General features: G+C 41.4%; 1 protein-coding gene across 4 annotated transcripts in view; it reads left to right on the top strand.

Annotated features, from left to right (window-relative positions):
* SHROOM2 (shroom family member 2) overlaps window positions 1-25,541 on the top strand; it is a 116,144-nt gene that overhangs the window by 57,995 nt on the left and 32,608 nt on the right. For 2 of the 4 annotated variants that reach the window (XM_064407732.1, XM_064407729.1), the window contains exons 3-5: window positions 13,697-13,828; window positions 19,138-21,778; window positions 23,709-23,806. In XM_064407732.1, the coding sequence (XP_064263802.1) occupies window positions 19,223-21,778; window positions 23,709-23,806 (2,654 nt within the window). In that variant the 5' untranslated portion in view covers window positions 13,697-13,828; window positions 19,138-19,222. Of the gene's footprint in view, window positions 1-11,516; window positions 11,598-13,696; window positions 13,829-19,137; window positions 21,779-23,708; window positions 23,807-25,541 lie in introns of those variants that run through there. The other 2 variants (XM_064407731.1, XM_064407730.1) reach the window with 2 other exon arrangements.

The following is a 25,541-nucleotide window of genomic DNA, read 5'->3' as shown; positions in this document are numbered from 1 at the left end:
GGCACCTTTTCCTTGTATGCTGTAACCCAACAGCAAGTGGAATAATGATTCCAGGTTGTTTACTCAGTTGTACTCTCTTAGAGAGGCAGGTTCACACTTGAGATAAGGCTTTGAATGAGAGGGGTCTTGGCCCTTGACTGAAAAGTCTCTCTTCTGTAGGCTGAACTCTTGTGTGTGGCATTTGTCTGATCACCAGCTTCACTCATCTTTGGATCCTATATGTCACATAAGCACTGTGATAATCCTAGTTTTTTCAGGGATATTTTTAAAATTTCAACTAGTCTTCTGGGAAAACTTTCATAGCAATTATGTGACTGTTTTTAGCTGTTTTCCAGCAGTACTGACATGCCCAGCAGTCTTTGAAGTGAAGGTAAGATGAGCTTTGCTGTTTTGGCTGCAGTCTAGCAGGACAGCTCAGCAGTATCTGATTGCAGATTAAGACTGAAAAGAGACTTTTTAAGGCAAATTAAAAATCCTATTAGTCAACTGTATTTTGAGGCTCAGGTTTTCTTTTTCTTTAAAATTAAGGAAATACTTGATTTTCCTCATCTCTTACCACTGTATAAATGTAATTCTTACTGATTTTTTAGACGGCAGATTCAGTAGTATCTACCCTATCAATTTATTCTTCTGTTCCGTAGAGAGAGGATGGAAATCCAGGAAAAAAAGTTATTTTTTCCCACTTGAATTTTATTTCTCTGTTTTTCCAAATAAGTCACTAAGAATAATATTTGTCAGGTCTGCATCCTCATTAATACAGCAGTAACTCCATGGTTGTTAGACTCTTTCTGAAACATTGTTAGAAAAGCCAGCCATTAAGTCAGAGTCTGCCTTTCTCCAGACTGAGTATGCACATGCACACACAGGCATGTGTGTTAATGTTAATAAGCAAGGTGTCATGCTGGGTTTAGCTTACCTTTCTTAAAGGCTCTTTCCAAAAAACCCTCATTACATTACGTTTAACATCTGTGAGTAATCTATACTCTCACTGTTATATGAAGTGCAGTTGTTTTTTAAGAGAATATATCAATCTGGCTGAGAAAGTTTTAGCCAGATGCCATCTAACTTTCCAGCGGGTTCACACAGTTGAGCTATTGGACTTCTTTGTAATTTTTAATTCTGCCATATGCTGTCTTAACTGTATTTCTTATTAAAATCTAAATATGTATGCTTGCATAGAATGGGACCACTTTTTGGCCGTTAGCCAACCTCCTTCCTGAAGTTTGAGCATTTCTGTAAATCCATAGAACTTCCATCTTTTCCTTTACAACTATGAATGCATCCTGCTTTGACCTGTGAGAAGTTGTTCATCTTACACCTGCAGGATAGGGGTCAGTCACTTGGTAAGGATGCTGTGGTGCAATCAGTCCACTCTGTTCTAGAGCAGAACCAAAAAAATGTATAGCTGTTGTTTAGTGTGATGGGCCAGTGAACCTAAGGAAAACATGATTGTGGCACGTAAGATAAACTTTCTTCTTACACACATTGTGGTGTGTAAGAGAGTTTATCTTTTTTCTGCTGTGCCAATCCTTAATGGTGCTGTATAATTAATCTTCATTTTCCCCCAAAGAAACTCTGCGCAGCCTGTTACTGTATCCTTTATATCCTCAGGTATAATGATGGTCCACAACCTTCAAGCAAACTTACATGTGCAAATCTGGCTAGCAGAAGGGGATTAATTGTGTGACTATGGAGCAAAGCTTATTTTTTCAGAAGACTTTTAAAATAAATTGCCCTTTGAAAGAACTCCCCAGAATTTGTAACATCATTCTCCCTGGGGGATGGAGATACCTGCCACTTTTTTCTGTAGGTGATGATTTCCAGTGCCTGCATACTGAGGTGGTTTATTTCTAAGGATGTAACAGGCTGCTTCTCTTTTAGGGAAAGTGCTGTTCCCTGAGAAGACTGTGTAGGAAAAACATCTGTAACTCTCCAATGCCACTGATGATCCATCAGCTCTTAAGAGATTTTCTTTTAGCTTTGTCATCTCATGGGGGTCATTAACTTCTTTACAACGCAGTGCCCCAGACTCATTTATTTACCTGCCCATGCATTTGCTTAGAATTTTGGAAAAGGATAGAACAGATCAAACGAGCAGTTTCAGAAAGCAGCATAATGTCAGTGCATTTTACATGCACCATGTCAAATGCCACTTCAAACGAAAACCAAAAATCCCCCTTTCCTTCTCCGTGAGGAAGAGTCCTCTGGTTTCATTTTTGGGGCTTTGCTCAGCTGTTCCCCGCCGAGCTCCGCAGCAGAGTCGCGGTCTGACTAATCTGAGCGCCGCGGCCTCTTAGCGGGGAGCGCTAACAAGGCTCCTTTGTGAGTCTAATTATATCCCTAAGCTGGCGGCCGCAGATTAGCACAGGACAGCCGGTGGCAGAGGCCTGGGGAGTCCCATGCTCTGCCGGGGACAGAGCCCGGGAGGGTGCCACCAACACCCCGCGGTGCCGCCTGGGCCCCGTCGCTTGGCTCTCGGGCCGGTCCCGCTCCATGCCGGGAGGCTGCTCCGCCAGCCGGGAGCTCTGCCGGGACCCGGAGGGAGCAGGCACCGCCCAGCAGAGCCTGGGTAGGTACCTGGGTAGGTACCGACGGCTGTGCCAGGGTGGCTCCTGGCAGGCGGGACAGGACGTGGGACACTCATGAGCTCCGACAGCTCCTCACCCCTTCCTTCCGATGTTGGGATAAGCCGGTGCTCAGGGCGCCTTTCTCTGGGTTTTTTGGTGTCTTTTGTAACTTGTTGGATGAGTGGGATAAAAAAGCTATGCATTGTTGTCTCAAATGCATCCGATTAAAATTTCATTGTAGAATTGTTGGAGTCGCAGGTGTGGAAGAGGGGAGGTGACTTTGAAAAGAGTATTTTGTTGTTTGCTTTCAAATTTGCCTCCCATTTCTGAGGCAGACATGGCTTCAGTGTGCTTTGTTTTGCTGAGCAAAACCCCTCATCTCCCAGCTGGGCCAGCCACTGGGGTGGCATTGCCACTTTCTAAGAGATCTGCAACCAGTTTTCTTGGGCTGGTCTCTTCATCCCAGTATGGCATGGAGACAAATGGAGTGGCAGAGTCACTCTTAGTAAAACTCAGTGTCAAGGCCTGAGGGTTTTTAAGCTTTGAGCTTTTAGTGGTGTGGAAAGAAAACTTGGTGGAAAAAGTTTCCCAGGCCATGAGCTGTTTGCCAACATGTGCAGAGCTTACACGAGGGTGGAAGGGGATTTTTACAGAACAGTGCAAGAGGAAATGAGCATGTTGATAAATGTGAGACCAAAATGGTTTGTTCTTCATGCTAAATCTAAAGAAAGGGTTGTGGGATTTCTCTTTGGGAAGGAGAAGAATATGAAGTACTGAGCAAAAGTGGGGGGAAAACTGCCTAATCATTGAAATACACTTGTCTTACATGGTTTTGGGAAGGGGGAGAGAATTAAATGTTCAATTTAGGATATTTTCTTCTTTGTCACTGCCAGGCAGTCACTGCTTTCTACTTTTTGAGAACATAGATGCTGTGAAGGTGGGGTGCTGGAACAGCGTGGGCTCAGGATGTGTTTCTGTCTGTATCTTCTTAGTGGTGACCAGACAGGCCAGTCAGCTCCATTAGGGAAATCCTTAATCTAGGGAGGCTAATGGAACTTCTCACACAAGAGGGCTGCTCAGGTAGGATCTGCCCACTGTATTTGTGGGGAAGGATCCCAGAAGAGTTAGTGTTGGTTTATAATAACATAACATGTGCACTAGCATATAAAGCCCATCACACATTTCTGCTGACTTCACTGAACTTTGAGTAAAGCTATAAAACAGTAGACTTCCATTAGTCACTTCAAGCTCATATGTGGTATTCTCTGTGTCTCAGTGATTTTTTTCTATAATGAAGGCACCTTTTCTATTCTTTGAGGTTGTTCAGACATTCTTGTGCAAAGCTCTGCACCACCCTAGAAGGAATGTTAAAAGCCAGTTTTGTTTCCCATCTGAAGGTGACTAAATGTAGCATATACAATGCAAACAGCTGAGTACTCGCTGTTAGAGGTGTATTCACTGCTCCAAGTTTAGCAATAGTGATGTAGGTATAATTTGCATGTGAATGTAGTCATAGTATCTGTGTGGTCTGTTGTGAGATTGTCTGTAGATACTTTGGTTTATGCAGGAAGAGAGCATGGATGAATTCAGTTATTAAACTATTTGATCATTTTGGAGGGATGCTGATAGTCCTGCAGCTTTTTAATAAACAAGCTTTGGCAGCAGGACTATTTATGAATATTAACTAGAGAATTTTTTCCTGTATTTTGTCATCAATTGTAACTGATCTGGACTTGGAAAATTTAGATAGTTTCTGATTTGATTTCTGTGTATCGAAGCGCATGTTTCAACCTGTGGGCATTTATTATTCTACTTTTGCCAGATTTACTCTCTTGTAAAACTTGTACTTGGTGATAATTAGGGTGGCTAAAGATTAAGATCTGAAGGGGTGTTGTGAGCAGGGCTGGAAGAAGAATGATCTATTGAAGATTTGTGGTGTTATTGCTGTGAAGTGATTCTGTTTTCAATTTTGCTTGGAAAATAGCTTTTATTTTGCTTTGAAATGACTGAACCCAGCGTTCAAGTCTAATGATGTTAAATTGGGTGCATATCTTGGCACATTAGGTTTCTGTAAAATAAGCCTAAAAACCTACTTCCCCAAGCAAAATCAGTGCTGTTCCAGGAATCCCAGAAATGAGAGTTGTCTGGTCATTATTAACATTCTAGCTCCAGGTGATTGTTTTAGGGCTGTCATATATCTGCTCAAAATGAGGGTTTGTACTTATTCCCAGCATAACCAAATCAAGGGAAACAGCTCTGTTTCTCACAGAATGAAATGTCAGAAGATGAAGCAGGACATAGAACCAGCCTCAGCAGAGGATCCAGCTTCTTGCACTTGCCTTTACTGCAATCCCCATCTCCCCGCTCGGGATGGAGGGCATGGGTTGCCTTTCTTAGGATTAGGCTCCTGCCCACAGGGTGATAGGAGCTCTCGTAGAGACAACATGACACCTGCCCATGAAGATTCCTTCTACTTCCATTAAGAGTCCAACAAAACGTTAGAAATATTTGGCCTGAGTTAGTACAGGCATAGGAAGAGAGTAGCTCATGCTCAAAGAAGTTGCAGGAAAATATCTGCCCTTTGCCCATGGAGAAATGGTAGATGGATGTGTAAGTGTTTCAAATTGCACTGCTGTGTGTTATAATGCTGTTATGGCTGCAGTCATCAGTTGGGGATTAAGAACGGGATTTAACTTGGAACTAACAATTAATTTCACCTGAAACTTGAGCTGCCCTGGGAGGTAAGGAGGGAGAGGTTACTTGGATGATTGTGCAACTGTAACCACCTCATGCCTTGGGCTTCCAACATGTTAAGGCAGCTGAGATTTCCTGCCCAAATTACGAGCTCTGTAATGTGCCAAAACTCTAATGTCTGTTTTAATCTGAAAATAGTTTTTTTATGACAATAAAAATCCTTTTTACAAACCATACTGTATATCAAAGAGTGATTTACAGTTGCATAGCTACCCCAGTTCAGTGGAAGAAGTAAAAATTTTTACATTCACTTGTATGTGTAATCCATAAGGGGCTCCTCAGCAGAGGATATTTTTGGGGAGTTTGGGTTTTTTGGTTTTGATTTGGTGGGTTTTTTTGGTTTGTGTTTTTTTTTTTTTTGTTGTTGTTTTTGGGGTGCGTGGGGGTTGTTTGGGGTTTTTTGTGTGGTTTTTGTGTGTTGGTTTTGGGGGGTTTTTCTGGGGTTTTTTGGGGGAGGGGGTTGTTGTTGTAGTTTGGTTTGGGTTTTTTGTTGGGTTTTTTTTTGGGTTTGGGTTATTTTTTTTGTTGTTTTTTTGTTTGTTTGGTTTTGTTTTGTTGGGGTTTTTTTGAGCAGATTTTTCTTTCAAAATCTCTATTGTCCTTCTGAGACCAAGATGCCTCAAGGGAAAATTTCTACATGAAAAGCTTATTCAGTTCTTTATTAATGTGGAAAGTACTGTAATTTTTTACAGTATTACACTCACTTTTGTCTCAGTTATGGTAAATGAGTCCTGGACGCTGTATGATGTGACCAGAATTTATTTGGAAGATTACTTGAGAATTCCAGGTGTTGTGAGAATAGGCTGAGAAGCAGTACTAGAGTACTTAACAAGTGCAAGCATTTAAATAGATGAGCAATAAGACTTTATGTGGGCCTGTTGAGTTGGTTCTACTTCTTATTCCAGTGGGGTTGTTTTGGCTGAAAATAACTATATTGGGGATCAGCAGTATTGTTCTAAATATTTACTTAATTAAATATTTCATTAAATGTTCCTGCAGTGCATCTGATTTAACCGTTCCTTTTGTGAACAAGCCAGATGTAAATCCAGACAGGTTTTGGCTTCATGTGAAACAGAGTTCCATTCAGGTGTTTTTTGTATTCAGGGAGTGACCCTGAAAGAAAGGAGGAGATGGTATGTGTTGTTTTTATAAAGCTCATTACAGATCTGCAAAAGTAAAAGACATGGCCCTAAAGTACTTGCCACGATGATATTTACCAAGAGGTTTTTTTTGTTTTTTTTTTTTTTAATGAAAAGACATTTTACACATCTTAAGTTTAATCTCTAATATAAGTGAGGGTGTGATACCTCTACAGTTAAAATTTCAAGTCCTGATGTTTCTGCCTCTCCTGGGAAAGCCCCGTTTTTTGGCCTTTTGGAGGGGCTCATGCAGTTACTGTATCTTCTGTCCTTACTTGGACATTTAAGGCTCTCCTGGATGGACAGTTTGTATGCTGGCACAGAGTGTATGTTAGAAAAAGCATTTAAGTTGCTGCTGTCTAGCCCTAGGACAGTAGGAACTTGGGGCATCTAAGACTGAATCAGAGGGAAAGGCAGTAGGACAGCCCTAAGAGAAAGGAAGGGAAGTGGCTGGGGCTGTGATGCTCTAGCAAGCAGCATGGAAGTGAGTTCATAGGTGGGTAGTGGGACAGGTTTTAGCAGTGCTTCAGTATATTGGGAAGACCAAAAAAGTAGTGGCTGGAGAGAAAGTGTGGATATTTTGGAAATAGAAAAGCCTAAAAAGTCACTTTTTATATATGTATAAATCTACGCATGAATCTATATAGAGAGACACATGTGTTTGTGTAATCTCTGTTGGATATGAGTGACAGTGAAGGTTTACTTTGAAATACATTTTAGAAGTTTTTTTTTAATTTGGGAAATCCATTAATACACAATTTCTGCATGGAAATTTTCAGGAGGGCTTTCTATATTTTTCTTCCTTCTCATATTCTTTCTGACATATATACCACTCTCTTTCCTTTATTTTTAAATAAATGAAGGAAAAATAAAGCAGGAGACTGTTCAGAAAAAGTGTTCCACCTCAAGTTTTGGATGCTTTTTCCTCACTTGGTTTGCTGTTACATCCAAAGCTGTAGATGTACCTTTATGTCAGGAGACAGGACAACACTGAAAATGATAAGGAGAAAGGAGCAGAGAATTGTATTTGACTTAATCAAGAGCTTTTTTATGGAATTGGTAACAACTGGTTTAGCCTAAATTAGGATAACTTGCATGAATTTAATTACTGAGAATGGCACAAGGAATCATTCACATTCCTTATAGAGTTTTGCTGCTGGGTGATAGCTTCTTGCCAGGTTTTAGTTATTTCATTTCCATATTTCCCTGGCAGATAGATCTGCCAGTGGTGACTAACGTAGTATGAAGTAATTTGAATTCTATGAATATAGTTGTCTGAGATAGATAATGCTGTATGTCTTTGTACTGGATGATGACTCCTTTGGTATTCTGTAGAAAGGAATGTTGTTTGTCTGTTTTAAAGGGAGGGTAAAAAGAAAGATCAAATTAAGTGCTCATTAAAAAAAATAAATTCTTCATTTTAGAAAAATCATCCAGTTCTAATCATGAGCTCCCATGTTAGACAGTTGGATGAATTCTTCAAATCTGCAGTGACAAATACATATAACAGCTTCTAGAATGAAAAGCAGTTACATTGTCAATTACTTTTTATTTGAGGTCCCTGTGGGTAACTGCAGACTCATGGTGGTATCCAGCCTCCTGTTTTTTTTCCTACCAAGGATTCAGAAGACTAACAAAATCCAAACATGTTTTAATACATTGAATAAATGATTTAGCAGTTCCTTTGCAGTGGCTTTTTGCATACCCAGTTAATTACAACATATGTTGGTCTTCTAGTGTGTTTTAATTTACTGAACAAAAGATTGGTGAACTGCAGAAAACTCTCATGGATTGGGATGACTTTTGTTCCCCCAGCATATACAGATTGACTAAAAGATATTTATTAAAGAAGTATTGGTATGTCTAACCTGCTGTTATTGTAGGGAAAGGGAGGTGAGAAAGCTGAGAACTTTGAAGCTGTTTGGGATTTATAAGCAGACAAACAAGAGCACCTGTGCTGTCTCTACAAATTCTTGACATTTTCTCTACATGGAGTTAAAAAAAAGTGTGAACGGCTTGCTGAGGATGTTGCAAAACTGAACTCTTCCTAGGCAGTTTGTGTGGCTGGCATGGAGCAGCAGTGTTTGTAACTGGTTCTGTTTCTGTAGGACAAACAAGAGCAGCGTGGTTTGGTTTATTTGGCTTTGACACAATCTAAGGGCACCTTGGGAGCTGTACCTTGCAGTGCACTGCTCGAATGTGCTGCTTGTTTGAGAATGCCAGTGATGTGTGCACTTGACCTTTAAGCTTGTGCAGGTTTGCATTTTATCTCAGGGCTGCAGCCTTTCTGCATTTCCTTAGCCTTGCATCTTTGGCATGTCTTGTAACTCATCACATTGGAATTAGGGCAAATTTCTGGTTCTAGACAAGGGTTAAAATGACTGCCAGTAGTTTGGACCTCCTGCTGCAATTTTGGAAAAGTGAACTTGGGCTATTTTAAAAACAAAGTTTTTAACAACACACGCTTTGCTGCACTGCTGAAAAGCTTTGAGTTGCACTGTGGTGAATGGAAGGAGAAGAGTTTTATTTTGATAGCTGCTGTTCAGCACTGCTACACTGACTGGTTCCCAAATTCTTGTGTTTGTACCTTGAAACATGGTCTACAGTTTTCTGTAGAAATGTGACTGAAAAGGGACTATATCTATTTTTAAAGAATCTGTAACATAAATGATCACTACAACAGTTTTCACTCAAAGATTTAGGGCTGACAATGTGTAATAGTAAGAGTTAAAAAGAACAGATGCTTCTGCTTTGGGATTTTTTTTGTCTCTGTAGATCCAGCTCAGTTCTGACTGAAGCCACTGACTCATCCATCCTTTTACTTTTGAAAAATTGGGATTTCTTATCTAAACCTAGGTTTTATTAGGGTAAAGACCCCACCTTGAGTATTGTATCCAGTTCTAGCATCTCCAGCACAGGAAGGATGTTGGAGTGAGTCCAAAGGAGGCCACCAAGTTGATGAGAGGATTGGAGCACCTCTCCTATGTAAAAATCCTGAGAGAACTGGGAATGTTCAGCCTGGAGAAGAGAAAGCTTTGGGGTGACATAATGGCAGTCTTCCAGAACCCAAAGGGAGCCTACAAGAAATTGAAGAGAGACTATTTTCAAGGGCATATAGTGACAAGACAAGGGGGAATGGCTTCAAATTGAAAGAGAGTAGGTCTAGGTTAGATGCTAGGAAAATCTTCTTTGCTCTGAGGGTGGTGAGGCACTGGAATGGGTTGTCTGGATAAGCTTTGGATGGCCCATGCCTTAAAAACATTCAAGCCAGGTTGCACGGGGCTCTGAGCAAATGGTCTGCTCAAGTGGAAGGTGTCCCTGCCTTCATCCAAAGGGTTGGAACGAGATGATCTTTAAGGTCTCTTCCAACCCAAACCATTCTTTGATTGATTCTATGATTTGTTTCTTGTCACAGCAGGTACAGATGAACAGTGGGTGACACTGCATTTGCAAGGACTGGCGTCTAATGCTCACTGTGGGGAGCCTTGGCTGTCAGTGATTACTGCGGATGTGGAGCGCAATTCTGCAGTGCCAGGGCTGCAGCCGCTAGGAGAAAAGCCGTGTGGCGATAGCAGAGTGCCGCTCTGGCGGCCTGCGGAGGCTCGGTTGGGATGAGGAACAATCCCAGCAATGCCGCAGGAGGCGGCAGCTCGGGAATGACGGCGGCCGGAGCCGCGGCGCAGCGCAAGGCAGCCGGCAGGGGGCGCGGGCGGGGCAGGGAAGGACGGGAAGAGCTCCTGGGGAAGGGATGGACAGCGGCCCCTCCGTGCGGCCTGGGCTGACGGCCGGGCCGTGCCGCCCCTGACTGCGCGGCTGCCGCTGCCTGCGGGAGAGGTGCGGCCCCGGGCTTGAGGTGTGTGCCTGCAGATGGGCCTTTGCTCCTTCAGCAGGGGGCTGGAATGAAACATTAGCAGACAAAGCAGATAGTAGGAAGAAATTCTTTAGGGTGAGGGCGGGGAGGCACTGGAACTGGTTGCCAGAGAATTGTGGATACCCCATCCTTGGGAGTGTTCAAAGCCACTGTGGCTGCGGTTCACTGAGGCTGTGAGCAACCTGCTCTAGTGGAAGGTGCCCCTGTCCATGGCAGGGGTATTTTAACTGAGTGAACTGATCTTCCAACCCAAACGATTTTGTTGTTCTATGAAATAAATTCTAGCAATGGTTTTCATCTGGATACAGCCCCCTGGAGCTGCCTGTCACATTTTTGCTTTGGTTACTCCAGATGCAAATGCCTGTATGGCAGGGTTATGACAGAGGTGCTGTTTGGTAGATAAGAATGATACAATTTCTATTGGAGAAGGGGATGCTGGGGAAACACACATTTCTGTTGTATCTGCTGGCTTTTTATCTTTTTTCCCTTGTAACCTATCTTCTGTGCTTATCAACATTTTCCTTCCAGCAGCTTCTGTAAAAGCACTGGCAGAAAGATAGTTTCAGTGAAATGGTTTTAATAATGCTTCTATTAATGCTGCAGGTTTTCTGAGTTGTAGGTTCAGATGATCTCATTCTGTCACTCAGAAGTAACAGAGAGATAGTACATTAGAATGTAAATGCTCAGCTTCCATCTTCTTCAGTTGTCTGCAAAATATTCCTGTTTTGAATCTTTGAATCTTTTCTTTCTAGTCCTTCTATCAATTTGCTGAGTTTTGGAATCAATATTTATGTTGCAGTCCACTTTTTAGAAAAAAATTGTTTATTGAAGTGCAGGATAGATTCTTACCATTTAATTAGAATTACTCTCAGAAAGTACTGTTGACTGTGCATGGTGAATTAATTTTTCATCATGTTGTGAATTTCCCAACAAAAGCAGGTGTCTGTGATGTCTATGAGATTCCACCTTCTAGGTATCCCACCAGTATTTTTAGGCTGTTCAGACCATTATGTCCAAAGAAAACCTAACCAAAACCACCTCAAAAATCCTGTGTGGCCACAAAAATAGAAAATTTAACAGAACTTGTAAATTCATGTCCACTTGACTTGCCTTATGCCATTACTCAGTCCAGTCTGTTCCTCCCCTTGCTTGGCTGCTCAGGAAGATGAAAGTGGTGGTGGATATTGTAGCACAGAAAATGCCTTCTGAAAATGACATTCATGTAGCGAGGAACTATCTTATCAAGATCTTGACAAGTTCCATGAGGTACGGTACTGACTTTACATGTGCATCCCTTCTGTTTCTTCCCAGTGATTGGATTCCTCCTGCCATTTGTCAAGCCCAAACTGTCACAGAAGCCCTCTTCCCAACCTTCTTTTCCTTATGCTCCAAACACTGCTTGTATTGTGCTAGTTTCCTAGTCTTGTGTTTCCTTAGCAGTACATCATAGAAAAGTAATTGTCTCATAAAATATAAACCTTTTCAGATGAATTGATGCCTTGAGATCTACTGCATTTGACTTACCAGGTATTTGTGGTTTGCTGAGTTGTTGTCAGTACTGTTAAAGATAAACAGTGGGGGGAAAGTTCATGTGATGTTCTGTGCAGCTGAGCAGTGGAATCATAACTTTTTTCATAGCTGCACACATGCTTGGAGCAAGCAAGGATTGTCTGGAGCCCATCATCACACAGCTGAGCAGAATCTTTTGCATTTGTTTGTACTGAGAGTGCTGGGCTCCTCCACTCTCTGAATGTCATGTCCTACCAAGAACAAGCAAATAGAGATGCTCTGCTTAACCATTTTCTCTTTTGTCATGCTGAGAAGAGTAGGCTTTTGTTTATGGAAACAATTACTTCTTTTTTTAGTGACAGTAATGCTGCTACACTTTGTAGTGAAATTACAGTTTCCTCTTAGAATTGTTATTCTCCTTTTGTAATCCTGCATGCAGAGTTTGGAAATTCATCACTGATTTCTTTAGACCTTCTTAAATGTACTCTGAAAAGCCATGTACTCAAGAGCTGACCTGTTTTGAAGATACTGCCTTTAGTTTTGGTCTGCAAATGCAGTGGCAGTCTGATAACAGACAAATTTATGAAAAGGGAGAATGAGTAAAAAAATGTAGAAATACCTTTTTACAGTTCAAATTGAAAATATGGAACACTTCTTCAGTGTAGGAAATTACTTAACCTTGGAGTAATAGATTTCTTAAGTGCAAAAGTGCATTAAAAAGAATCTTAACAGATCTTATAAGCCTTTATTTCAGATTCAGACTTCAAAAGATGGGATTTGTCAAACCTCGTACTGCATCTAAATTTTAAATTACACTTCCTCCAGGATGAGCCAAGAAGAAGGGCAGGATGAACTACTTTCAGAGAAGGTCCTGCTTCATTCCCAAGTGAGAGGGTCTAGACAAATGGCCTGTAATTTGCATCTGCTCACTGAAACAGAAGTAGCTGGATTCCACCCAGAAGGCTTATTTAACCTTAGGGAGAAAAGAATGCACTTACTCCATGAGTGCTGAGAGCTGTAACAAACAGCAAGTCCTTGGAAAGCAATGCAACCTGTAGCTACTAATTCCTGAGCAGAAGGAAGGGGGTAGGAGTAGGAGCAATTTTTCAAAACAGTTTTTAAGGTGCAAAGCTCTAATAACAATCTACTGTTGATAGTTCTTAGAAGGGATCTCTTCTGTTAGGTGAGCAGGAGCATTTGGAGGTGATATCCAAGTAAATATTTGGGGACTTACATGATTCACTGAACTGATACCTGAGATGTATTCTTTAAAAAACAGTCCCAGAAAACACCATAACAAACAAAACCTCCCTGCATATCTGGGATGCCAAACATTTCAAGAGCTGAAGCAGAACTTGCCTGGAGTTAATATGATTGCTTGTATCACTACCTTGTATGAAACAATGTACATGGCTTTATTCCTGCCGGTCATTTACTCGTTTCTCCCTAGCTCCTCCCAAATGCGTCTACCTGCAGTAAAATCTTACCAAAGCCTTACTGTTGTCAAGTTGTAAAAGAGTTCTTAGTCTAATATTAGCTTTAACTATTAAATCTCTGGATACGTGTCAGGCACTTTAAAATTTATCCGTCTCTGTTCCTTGTAATAAACATCCATCTTGCCACCCATTAAAAAAATAAATTTGGCATTTCACTGCATCTCAAGCATTTTAAAGAAATGGTGATGTCTTTTCAAAACTGGCATGCATGCATGTAGAAAGTTTTGCTGTCATTTAAAGTCATTATGCCTTTGTCCTATCTATGAAATGTTTTACTTCTGTCCTGGTAGATTTTTTGCTGCGTATCACCTTGTTGAACTGTTTGCATTAAGTAGCACCCTCTGCCTCTGTTGTTTTCAGAAGGAATGACCTAGCCTGCAGGCCGCACTCCTGGCACGCAACCAAATTTACGGAAAGTCAACCGGAGGCAGCCACGTCACACCTTGCGTCGTCTAATGCCTGCGCCTCCTGGCACTCGAGCTACCATGCAAGGTGAGTCTCTGCTTCAGTTTCACACATTCAGCTCCTCACAGCGAGGCTACAGCAGTGCAGGTCATGTTGCTGAGGGTTTTGTTTTTAAAAACAACCAACGCAGAATCGTGGTGTTACACTTCTTTAGAGTTGCCTGTCCTTGCAGTGAGTGAAGGGGGAGTTGGGGAAGTTTGACGTGTGGATGAGTGGATTTCTGAAACAGTTTGTGATATGTGCATGTGATTGAAAGGTAAGAAACTAGCTTTAAAGGCAGTCACAAGGTTATGCTTCTTGCTCTGCATTTCCTTTCAATGCCCACTGGTAAAATCCTAAGGCGAAGTAACCATCAAAATTAACATTCATAAAGTGAAAGAGGAAAGGGAAAAGAAAATAAAAATACTGTTTCAAACAGTTAAAAGGGCTTTTTCTAAAGAGCGGGTGCAGAATGCTTTACTGTTGTTTTTTAAGGTATTATTGGTTTAATTAAACTGTCTTTCTGTAATCCTTCCCTGCATCTGTGATCTTGCTTGTCTAGAGAGGTAATAAGACCGATGATTTTCAGTCACTGTTTAAAGCACTTTAATATTTGTTAGATCACATTCAATATTAATGGAGAAAGGCTGGCACCCAGGCAGTTTTAGCTGTGAAACTCTAAACCTTTAGGTAACGCCTGTTTTCTGTCTGGTCACAGGTTCTTGTTTGTTTCCTGCTCCTAGGTGACATTCTTTACGATTTTCATGAAACATTTTATTGGTTTTTGGGAGGGAGGGGGTGGGGTTTTCTTTGATTTGTTGGTGTGGGGTTTTTTGTTTGTTTTTTTTGGTCTTTTGTTACTTTTTCCTTTTCTGTTCCCATTGGGCCATAGTTACACTGAGCATTACAGAAAATTAGTCTGGTGTGCAGTCCCGGTTTGGGAAGTAGACTTTGGTTTTCTATACTTGGTGCTGTACATTCTCTGCTGAATCATTACTTCTTGAGGTTAATATTTTGTGGTAGTCAAAGCAAAAGAATATTAATACTTCAGTATTTTATTTTTTAATCTAATTTTTACATTTAGATGAACATTCACAATGTTTTTACATTGTTTTCTTTGGGAGCTCCGTACTGTTTTTGAGCTAAGTTGCTGTCTGCCCTTGAATAAAGTTGACAGAAAGGGGTTTTTAAAAATGTCTTTTGTAATACTTTATTAGTAGAAGTTTTAGAACCTTTGATTACAATTTATGCTGGTTTACACTGATTTAAAGTTTGTATTTAAATATCATGTAGATGGGTTGATTTAGATTTATAGATTTTAAGACAGTAAAAGTCCTTGTACATAGAAACAAAATTCTGAAATTTCTAAAATCTTTTGTAGGGTTCCTCATTGCAATACTATAGCTAAAGAGTATTTCTGCTATTAATATAGTAAATTCTATACTAAGCTGTAAATCATTATATGCTTCCTGCTCTTCCTGGTGGTTGTCCTTGTACCTTGTGAAAGTAAAATACTACAAGATGTGTCTCAAGGTGTGTTTTGATAGGAGCTGGGTGTGTCCCAATACTTTAAAAAGAGAAAAAAATGGTTCCATGCCAGTTTGAAATGAGGTTTGGTCAGGGAATTGTGCATGTAAAGGAAGAGGGGATAGGAATAGAGCAGTTCTCTCCCCTCACATATCAGAAATAGCCACAACTGCTGGCAGACACTAATACTAATAAAAATAAGAGATTCTTTCTCACATGCTGCTGAATGTGGCCTTAGTGGCCTTAGCACAATCTCATACCACAGTTCCCAGGTCACTGCCATCCTAAACCCCTTGGCTACCTGTGCTGCCCACTTAAAAGACAATATCTTTGGGAGATTTGTGATAACACAACCTGGTGTCTGTTGTCCAAGACACTTTCAGTGGCAGAACTGCTTTTACAGTGCTGCTGCTGGAGGATACTCAACATTCCCATCGTGGCAGCCCAAGGACTTTGATACTTTGGGGATCTCAGTTGCAGAGTGGGGTACTTTGGGCTTGCTGATCTACCAAAAGAGGTGAGCAGCCTCAGAGATTCCCCACTTTACAAGTACATTTCACAAAAAGCTCAGCTGATCGGAAGGCACAGCAATCAGTAGCTGAAAGCAGCAGTATGCAAGGAGAGAATGGAAATAGCCCGAGGAGGGGATATTTCTAGGCCAGGCATCCCATCCCTGGGCTGTTTCTGGAATTTTGTGTCCTTCCTTGAGCTAAGCATCTGAGATGGGTATTCAAAGCCTAAAATCTCTTCTCAATGTGCCTACCTGCATTCTCTCTGTGAGCGTGAAAATTCACTAAAACACGGAGAGTTTGTGGGGAGAGGGGGCACTCAAAACACTTATTTGTGTTGATGGAGTAGGGCACAGCTGGCCAAAACAGCCCCTTGAGGACTGTCCATACTGTCTACTGCTAGGTTAAGGTATGGGCAGTTTGATTTGCTTTAGGGTTTTTTTGGTCAGTTGGTTTATGCTGGGGCTTTCTTTTTGCCGGCCTGATGAATTTGAACATTTGAAAAGGTGGATGAAGCTAGAGGAAGACAGCCCAGAAAAGGCTGTACCAGTATATAGGAGAGAGGGTGGTCCTGGAATCCAGCCCTCCACATCCAGTGCAATATGTATGGGGTTTTTATCATGTGACTTTAAGGCAAAAATTGTAAGTTATTTTGGGAGCACTAGGCTAGGTCTGGATGCCTCTCATGCAAGGCTAGAGAGCTGGAACTTGTAAAGTTTTTGGTGCCTTCATTTCTCTCTGTGAGTCTTCTGTCTTTTTTGCAGAAGTCGTGTCTTAACATTGTGCAGACTTTTTTCCTGGCCCATCCTAAACTAAGGCTGAGTGCACTTTTCAGGGAGGAGTGTAACTGAACTATCTTAAGTTGCTGAAAGTTCAAATGCTGCATTTTCTTGCAGTAGGGTATACTATAACAGAGGAGCCCTTGGGTTTTTTTCTGTGCCCCTGTTGTGCAGATGAACCCAATCACCTCTTCTGCTTCATTCTGGTATTACAGGTGCGGCTGTGGGACAATGTACTTTGAGAAGAACATCCTAAACTGAGGTTTTGGGGCAGTTAGGGTCAGATTCATCTGATTTGTAATCCCATCCAGTTGCTGAGAGGAGATAATTTCTGTAAGGGTCAAGGAGCAGAAGCTCATGCCCCAGGGTTGGGAAGGGTGTTTACTGGCCAATGTGGCCAAAGGGTGGTGTTTGTGGTGTTTGTAGATTATTCCTGGACTTCACCTACCTGACTTTGACCAGCAGCATAGGTGCTTCTATTAATCTGCTCTAAAACAGCCATTGAGAGAAGGTTATCCTGGGATCCCAGCCAGGCTGAGGCAGAACTAGCTTCTGTACTCTGTTCCATGTCAGGGTTCACAGGAGGATTGCCCTGCAGTTTAGGACCACAGAAGGCCATGCTTTGCAGCAACATGCCATTAGAAACCTTCCTGTCCTTCTTTAAAGTGCTTGCTGTTTCTGCTGGGTTTCCATTAGGCATTTTCTAGCAGGGCTTTGACCTCCAGAGATATCTCTGCTTCATATTGGATACCAGTAGATTTACATGAGACCTGTAAACTGAGACTTTCCTGCACAAGTGGCATGTTTCTTTTAATTAATGCAAGTATCTGTTTGGATTTTATGAACTTAAAGGTCTTTTCCAACCTTAATGGTTCTATGATCTCCTTAGTGCTCAAGGGAGTGGGAATATCAGCAATTCTTAGTAATATCTGGTTTACATTATTCTTTGACCAAAAAATCCTAGTAATGACCATGATACTTTTTACATGCAACACAGTATCACTTAAGATGACAATTCAGACCTTTTTAAAGATTCAGCAAGATGTTTTAAATGCTGGAAATAAATGAATGAAAGAACACAAAACCTCACAAGATGAGGCCATTGTTAGTGTATCTTGTAAATAAAATGCTTTTAGAAAATAAGCATAAAGCATATCTTATTTCATATAAATTGCTTTTGACCATGTTGTATAAGAAAAGGAGTTTAAAAGGCTGTAGTAGTAGAGGGGGGAAAAACCAAATTCTGTTAGTACTGAATTCCAAAGAACTGTTGAGTTGATCTTTGCAGTATTTTTGACAGAAAAAAAGACCTATATCTCTCTTTGTATTTTTTTTAATGTGGATTGATCTAATTTCATTGCTAGCTTTCACAGGTCTCTTTACAGCCCAAGATTTGATAGATGCTTCATATAATTATAGCTACAGGGAAGTGGAATAATTCTGGGATTTCTACCAAGGGGCTTTGCATGCAAAGACAAGAATTTGAATTTGGTATATAAAAGCAGGAGGAGCTGCCAGTGAAGTTCAAATAGGGAGATGTGATGAGAATAATTGGCAAGACTGTCATCTCAGCCTCAGTGTGTTGGATTGACTGGAGGTGGGTACTGTGAGAGAGAAAATAAATGAAAGGAAGTGAAACAAAACTCATGGGATAAGAAGGTAACAGAAGCAGCAGGATTTCGGAATAGTGTCCTTAGCAAAAGACCTGAAGAAAGTACTTTGTCAAAGATGATGTTTTTATGGAGGAAAGAATGGTGGGGAGAAACTGGTGGCAGCAATGAATCTTGAAGGAAAGTTAGAAGTTTATTAGGCCGTGCAGAGCTTGTTGCTTTGGCATTTCCTCGTGACGTTTTCCTGCCAATCTTGTGGAACTGGGTGGAATGGAATGTTGTTTTAAGAGTGTCAGCTTGAGAGTGGTTTGAAACCACACTGCTAAGGTGCATGTGCAGGTGGTATTTGAGACAAATGCATTTAGTGTGTCTCTGCTTAAAAGTTAAAACACCAAACAAATAGGCAGATGTGGATATAACTTTATTGGAGTAACTTATTGACAAGGGAATAACATCATGGGCTGAAGAAATCTAGAGTCATATTTGAGCAATGAAGAGAGAAAGTATGTGAGTTTAACAGCTGGAAGAATCAGGGTACCTGGAAAATAAGCTGAAAAATAAGTTGGTGTTTGTCCCAGGAAAGAGGGATGGATCTCAAACTAATTTTTTCTAAAAGCAAAGTCAGCAAAATCAAAAATTTGCAGGGGGACAAGGAACCCTTCAAGGAGATAAATGCATATTACTTACTGGCAAACTTACATAGGGAAGCTGAGGTAGTTACTAAGTTTTCAAGCTTTGAACTGGTGGTGGAGTTTGAAGTTGGAGCCCTGACTTGGTGTTCAAATTTTGTTTTGTTAGATTGTTTGTCTTTAACTGCTGTGCAGATGGATTTAACCAATATTATTAAAATGGATGGTTATAATTATGTTGTGGCATTATTTGACATTTTTGATATTTATTCTGACACTTTTTTTTTGTTTTGTTTCCTTCAGTAGTTGTTCTTCTTATGACCTGTCAAACTCATGGGATCAGTCAAGTCTGTATCGCACTTCTGACCAATTCAGCTCTTTGGGAAGTATGGACAGCTGGGACCACACTCCCCAAGTAGCCCAGTATGGAAGACTTTCTTCTGCAAGGTCTAACAGTAGCATTGATCATCTAGGGAGCCAAAGTAAACGGGATTCAGCCTATGGGTCTTTCTCCACAAGTTCTAGCACCCCTGACCACACTCTGTCCAATGCAGACACTTCTTCAACAGAGAACATGCTTTACAAAGTGGGGCCCTGGGAGACTGCTAAGCATGGAAGCAAGTCTGGCCAGTTTTTGAACGACAGCAGTGGAACAGAGGACAAGCCTGGGTATTTGCCAGCTCCCATCCAATATGAGAACAACAAAAGTCCTAGAACAGAGGAACAGCCAGATGGCAAGCTCCCTAGCTCGGGAAGGTCCAGTTTTGGACCTGTCTGGTACGTTCCTGATAAGAAGAAGTCTTCATCTCCTCCCCCTCCACCTCCACCCCTTCGTAGTGACAGCTTTGCTGCCACCAAGGGCCATGAGAAAGCCCAGGGCCCTATGTACTCAGAGGGTGCCAGCACGCAGCACTTTACAGCCCTGAACCGATCTCAGCCCAGGAGTGACTGGAGTTTGGAAACTGCAGAGCAGCAGCGACGGCCCTCCAGAGCATGTGACAGGAGGATCAGCAGCTCAAATTACAAATCTGATCTCAGTCCAGAACACACTTTTTCTTCAGCTGGTGAAAGGTACAGTAGTAATGCAGGAACTGTGAACAAACTGCAGCCATCCTTGTCCAGCACCGACATTAGGTTTGCACAGTCTGCTTACTCTTACCACCACCAGCACCAGTATAGTGATGAAAGCACCTTTTATCCCAGTGCAAGAATCTTAGCTGCACCTAAAGATCAGCAACATTATCTGTCCTACAGTGGCATTCAGGAGTTAACTACAGATCATTTTCATGGCTACAGTCCAAACCAAGCCAGTCTGCTCAGCACTTCCTCTTTGAACAGTGCTGCTGAACAGAAAGTGGACAACAGTGGACAAAGTCGATATTATTGTGTGACAGCAAAACAGCCTGCTCAGGGAAGCTCAAAGCCACTACAACTCAAGGATGACAGCTGGAAACCTGCAGTGGGAACTGATTTGTCACTTGGACCTCATGAAAATTCTGCAGTTATTACAATGGCCCCAAACCCAAAATACTATCTACCTCAACAATCTATTGAATCTTCACTGACAAGGTGTGAGAACAGTAGTCATTACCCAGTGGACAGAGAGGGAGATGCTAGGTGTGCTGTAGTAGAAGAATCTAAAAAACCTAATCATACTGAAAAATCTGGACATAAGAAAAGCTGTGAGAACACCTCTGAGGAAAGTGAAACTAGGCATGGTCAGCAGGAGTATGTAAAGGGCTATGTCCCTACCACTGAAAACAGATCTGCTCAGAAAGATTTTAGGTGGGGAAAAGATGAGAGCAGCAAGATATCTCCTCAGAAGACGCCAATGTTGCACTCTTTAGCTCAGGAAGGGAAAAAACAGTCTGACAACAACCCAGAAGAGGTATCAGAACGACAGACCTCATTTGATACTCACCTGTCTAAACAGGCACGAAGGAGTGATCGTTTTGCAACAACCCTCAGAAATGAGATCCAAATGAGAAGAGCAAAGCTACAGAAAAGTAGAAGTACTGCTACACTAGTAGGGTCATCTGAAACAGAGGAATGCAGTGAGACCTGGAAACCAGATTCAAGTGACAATGTCATCATGTCTCCTGACACAAACTTTACCAGCACCTATAAAGATCACCTCAAGGAAGCCCAGGCCAGGGTTCTGAGCGCAACATCCTTCAAACGTCGGGACTTGGAGCCCAGCCCTGCTGAGTATCTCCCCAGGTCCCCTGAGCGGAAAACTGGTAGTTACAACTCTTCATTACTGGCTTTGGCTTCTGAAGATGTCTCTGGATTCCTTGAGGCTACACAAGCCAAACCAAACCCTACAGGGAGTGGCACTCATCACGTTTCTCGGATTGGAGCCAGAAAGAGGTTCACAACAGAGCAAAAACTGAAGTCATACTCAGAACCAGAAAAGATGAATGAGGTGGGCATGTCAGAGGATGAATGCCATGCTCATTGCCATCCAAACATATCAGAAGAAGCCCTGGGCTCATTTGCAGACAGGTGGAAATTTTTTGAAGAAACAAGTAAGCCTTCATTTAGAAAATCATCACAGAAACCAGGTCCCCATTGTCTAGCAGAGGGACAGCCTGCGAGGCCAGATAGGAAAGCACAAGAGGGAGAGGAGCTCTGGTATGAGAGAAGAGGTCGGGTAGCCTCTGTTGGACTTGAAACTGCTCATGCTTCAAAAGACAGTGTCCAGCACAGCAGCAGCAATAGGGCTGCTGAGAGGATTGGGAAATCTGCACAGCCACTGCGCCTGGGAACCTTTGCAGAGTATGAGGCATCGTGGAAGGAGCAGTGGAAGCCAATAGAGCCAAGGGGCTCAGGAAGGTACCACTCAGCTGATAATATCCTCGATACAGGCCATGAACAGCATGGGAAATCACAATACACCCATGAGAGGTCCAGATCATCCCCTTCCACTGATTTCTACAAACAGGTACAAGTATCTTTTGCATTTTCCTTTAAGTTGCCCAGTGTGGTGGAGGACAGTAGAGGAGTGGAGGGGAAGAGAGAATTTTAATGAAAATTTCCAATTTAGGAACACTATGTAATATGGTGTTTGCCTTTTTTCAGTAAAGGAGTGAATGTTATAAGTAGCTGTCTTAAGTAAAATGAGGAAGATCTAAGTTTGTGCTGCACAAGAGCAGTTGGATCAAAGTAATTTCTTGTGTGCTGTAGTCAGGTGGAAAAAAAACCATGATTGCTTTGCTAATACCCTCTTTTTTATAGTAGAGATTTTGAAGGTTCAAAGCAATTTTCACCCAGACTTATCTTTTCATGGGTGTGGCTATATTCCCTGTTTAAATTCTCTGAAACTATGAAGAAAAGTGTTCCACATGTCAATAATACATACTTTTCTGTAATTTTTTAATGGTCTAATAATTTCCGTGGATTTCCTCTTTTCTTCTAAACTTGCTTCATGCAAAATCACATAGGACAAAATTTCTGCCTGATAAAGTTTAGAGATTACAAATATGCCTGTTAATGTTAAAGCCACAGCAACAGTGAAACTGCTTAATGTTTTGTTTTATGTCAGTTTGCTTGATTTAAGATGTATACATTTATTCCTTAGAGAGATGCCAAAAGTCTTTCAACTTGCAAGTAAATATTACGTTAATTTTTAACCAAGCAGGGCCAGGCAATGGTTGGCAGGTGGCACTGGAAGTAAACAGAGAAACCAAGTCTCTTTGGTTCTCTGTTAAAAGATGTTGCTCAAGCTACTATGAGACTGCCTGATAGGTATAAGGAGTCAGAGTGTGTTCAACCTGTGTTGAACTTCGCCTTCTGCAAGAATAGAATTGAAGCAAAGTAGTTGTATGTTACTTTTTCTTTATTTTTCTCCTCTTGATAAAAACAAAGCATATATACATACACAGGTCACCTCTGTGTGTGTGTGTAGACATGGAGTAGAATGAGAATAGCTCAAAGAGAAACAAAAATGTTGATCTCTTAAAGTTGTGGACTGTCTTTCCATACTTTTTTTATGTCTTTTAAGTTTGGCAAAAGTTATTTTTGAACTCTATGTGCAGACTTAACTATGTGGATAATTTACTAGGGTAGGGATTCAAAGCACTGAAAATATTCACCTGGAAGTTACTTTGCAAATTAAATTCACTGAATTATTAAATAATTGCCTACCCAGCAGAAAAAAAAAAATCATGCAATCTATTCCCTGTATGCATTTCTGGTTTATTAGTCAGTGCTCTTAAGTTCAGTATAGGCCTCCTGGGGCAAAAAGCAGACACCTGTTTAGGCACCTGGAAAATATGGTGATAAGTGCATTGAAGATGCTTACAGCAGACTGAAGTAAATAAAGATGTTTTGCATATATGATTCAGATTATTCCAGTGCTAATGCACAATTAAATTTCCTGTAGGTTCAGTGTTTGTAATGCAAAGCTATGCTTTGGGTGGGGTTGTTTGAAGATAGGGAGATAATAACGTTCTGGAACAGCACTGTTGGTGTTTTACTGAGAAACTCAAGTACTCGCACGGGGATTCACAATCTGGTGCATACTTGCATCTCCTAAAATGTGAGCAACTCTTCTGCAACTTCTGTGCCTCTTTTTTTTTGTTTGTTTTTGCCAAATGGAAGTTGCAAACGTTTATAAAAATGTTAAGCTCTTCTGTAGATCAGCAAAGCAGAGCAGCAACGTGAGCGCAGCCAGGTCGGGAGTGCAGCGCAGGAGGTCACAGAGCACGCTGTACTGCTTAAAACCAAACAAGCTTAAAGCATGCTATGCTGTTGACTTCATGTATATTTGAACAGAGCAAACCCACAAATAAGAGGTTCCATAATCACAGATTTTTCTGGGAGCCTGAAACATGATGACTTGGTCTCTTATTTGTACTACAAACCTCTTTTAGGAAGTATCAGTTGAAGTAAGGAGGCAAGCAGAGGATTTAAATGAAGATGGGGAGTGTATTTTCTCTAACAAACTGGATGAGAGGAACTGCACTGTAGGGTAAGTACAGTCTTTCTTCATTTCTCTCTCTAAAAGATTTGGTTTTGACCAATCTTTTTGACAAATTTCTCTGATCTGATCTTTTCCTGACTCAAACTGCAAGTTCTGCTCTGATTTCAGAGTTTCTGCAGTGTGTTCTTCCCTTACTTCCCTCCTTCTCCCCAACTACTTCAATGTGCATGATAGAACTAATTTGGGACTGAAATTTTTGGGGACTCTAGTGTGAGCTTAAAGAAATTGTTGAGTGTTGAGCATATTACAGTTTGTTCAAAGGCAGTTGATTCTTATTTGTGTGCATGAATTATTTGTGTGATAGTTACGGGTTTTTTTCGTGGGTAGATGGGGTCCTGGGGTTTTCCTAAAGAGATTTCCAGTATTATCCTTGGCAAAAACAGCATGCTGCTGAAACATAGTACTGCTGTAAATTGGCCTTTGCTTCTTTTGTGCCTTTACAGAGTGCAGTACATGAATAGAAGACACTAAAGTTTGTTTTACTCTTTGAAGAGCTCTGATTTTCTCTGTTAAATCATGTTTTAATTCATAGACAATGTTTTCAAACCCTTTTTAAAGGTGTGACTGTATGCACAGTGTAGTTAAAATCTTTTAAATGTCTAGCATGCTGAGGGTTGTCCTCATCCTGGCCCCGATGTGGTGTAAGCAGTGATTTCAGCAGTTGCTGGTTCTGCGGCTGCTGGAGCCGAGCTGAGGTTGTGCACACCCTGCTGTTGCCAGGTCTGACAGCTCTGGGTTTCGTAACAGAGGGAACCCATGCATAGGAAAAAAGAATCTCTGTAGGCTTTCCTCAGTTCTGTAAGTGGTATTAATCTCTCAAGGGAGAGGGAATTATGAACTGTATCAAGCATACGCTCTAGCTGTGACCATAAAACCTTGTAAAAAGTTTGTATTTATTTGTGGGTTCATATGATTGCATTTTGCATTGCTTATAGCTTAGCTGAAGAGACCACCCCCTATTTTGCTAGTTTTTGGTAGCCCTTTGTACTTAGGGCAGCGATTCCAAAACAAGCAGCCCAGAGGGTGTGAGTGCTCACAGGGTGGGAGGCGGGCAGGATGAGCCGGGAGCGGCCGGGCTGCTGGGGGCGGGCAGCATCTCTGGACAAGTGAAATGATTTCCATCTAGCAGCGCCGAAGCCGAGTCACAAAAGCATGTGAATAATACTCCTACGCCAGCATTTTAGCAGTGTTTGTGCAGCACAATTCTTGCTTTATAATCATGGAATCCATGAAAATCACATGACTGGGCACCAGCTGCAGTAACTTTTTTTTCAGCTGGAGCTTATTTTGACATACTATTTCAGATGTGGTATTTGGCTATTTTAGTGCATTACAGAAGGTTTTGTGAAATGGTCTTTTGCACAGTCTTTGTCTCAACATTGATATGCAGAGGCTTGATATGCCTTCTGTATTCAAAAGACTAACTGATTAAAATCCCTCATTTGGGCATTTAATTCCTGTGTTGTGAACTACCACTGCGTGATAATGAATGGCTGCCTTATGGGAAAGAATATATATTTCCGTGTGCTCCTTTTTTACAAGGCATTCTTGTGCTCAAAAGGAACTGGCCTCATGGCATCGACTGATTTTATGATTTTTGAGCTGCCCTAAAGACATTTAGCTTTCTATTTTTAAAATGTAGCAATCTGCAAATGACTAGCAAATCTACCTAATTCAGGGTATATTCTAGAACATGAATAGTAACCAAATCTGAGATCTTCCT

This window comes from Passer domesticus, chromosome 2 (assembly GCF_036417665.1).
Source record: "Passer domesticus isolate bPasDom1 chromosome 2, bPasDom1.hap1, whole genome shotgun sequence".
Taxonomy (NCBI): domain Eukaryota; kingdom Metazoa; phylum Chordata; class Aves; order Passeriformes; family Passeridae; genus Passer; species Passer domesticus.
Note: the sequence above shows the minus strand (reverse complement) of the source record. Positions and strands in the feature narration are given on the sequence as shown.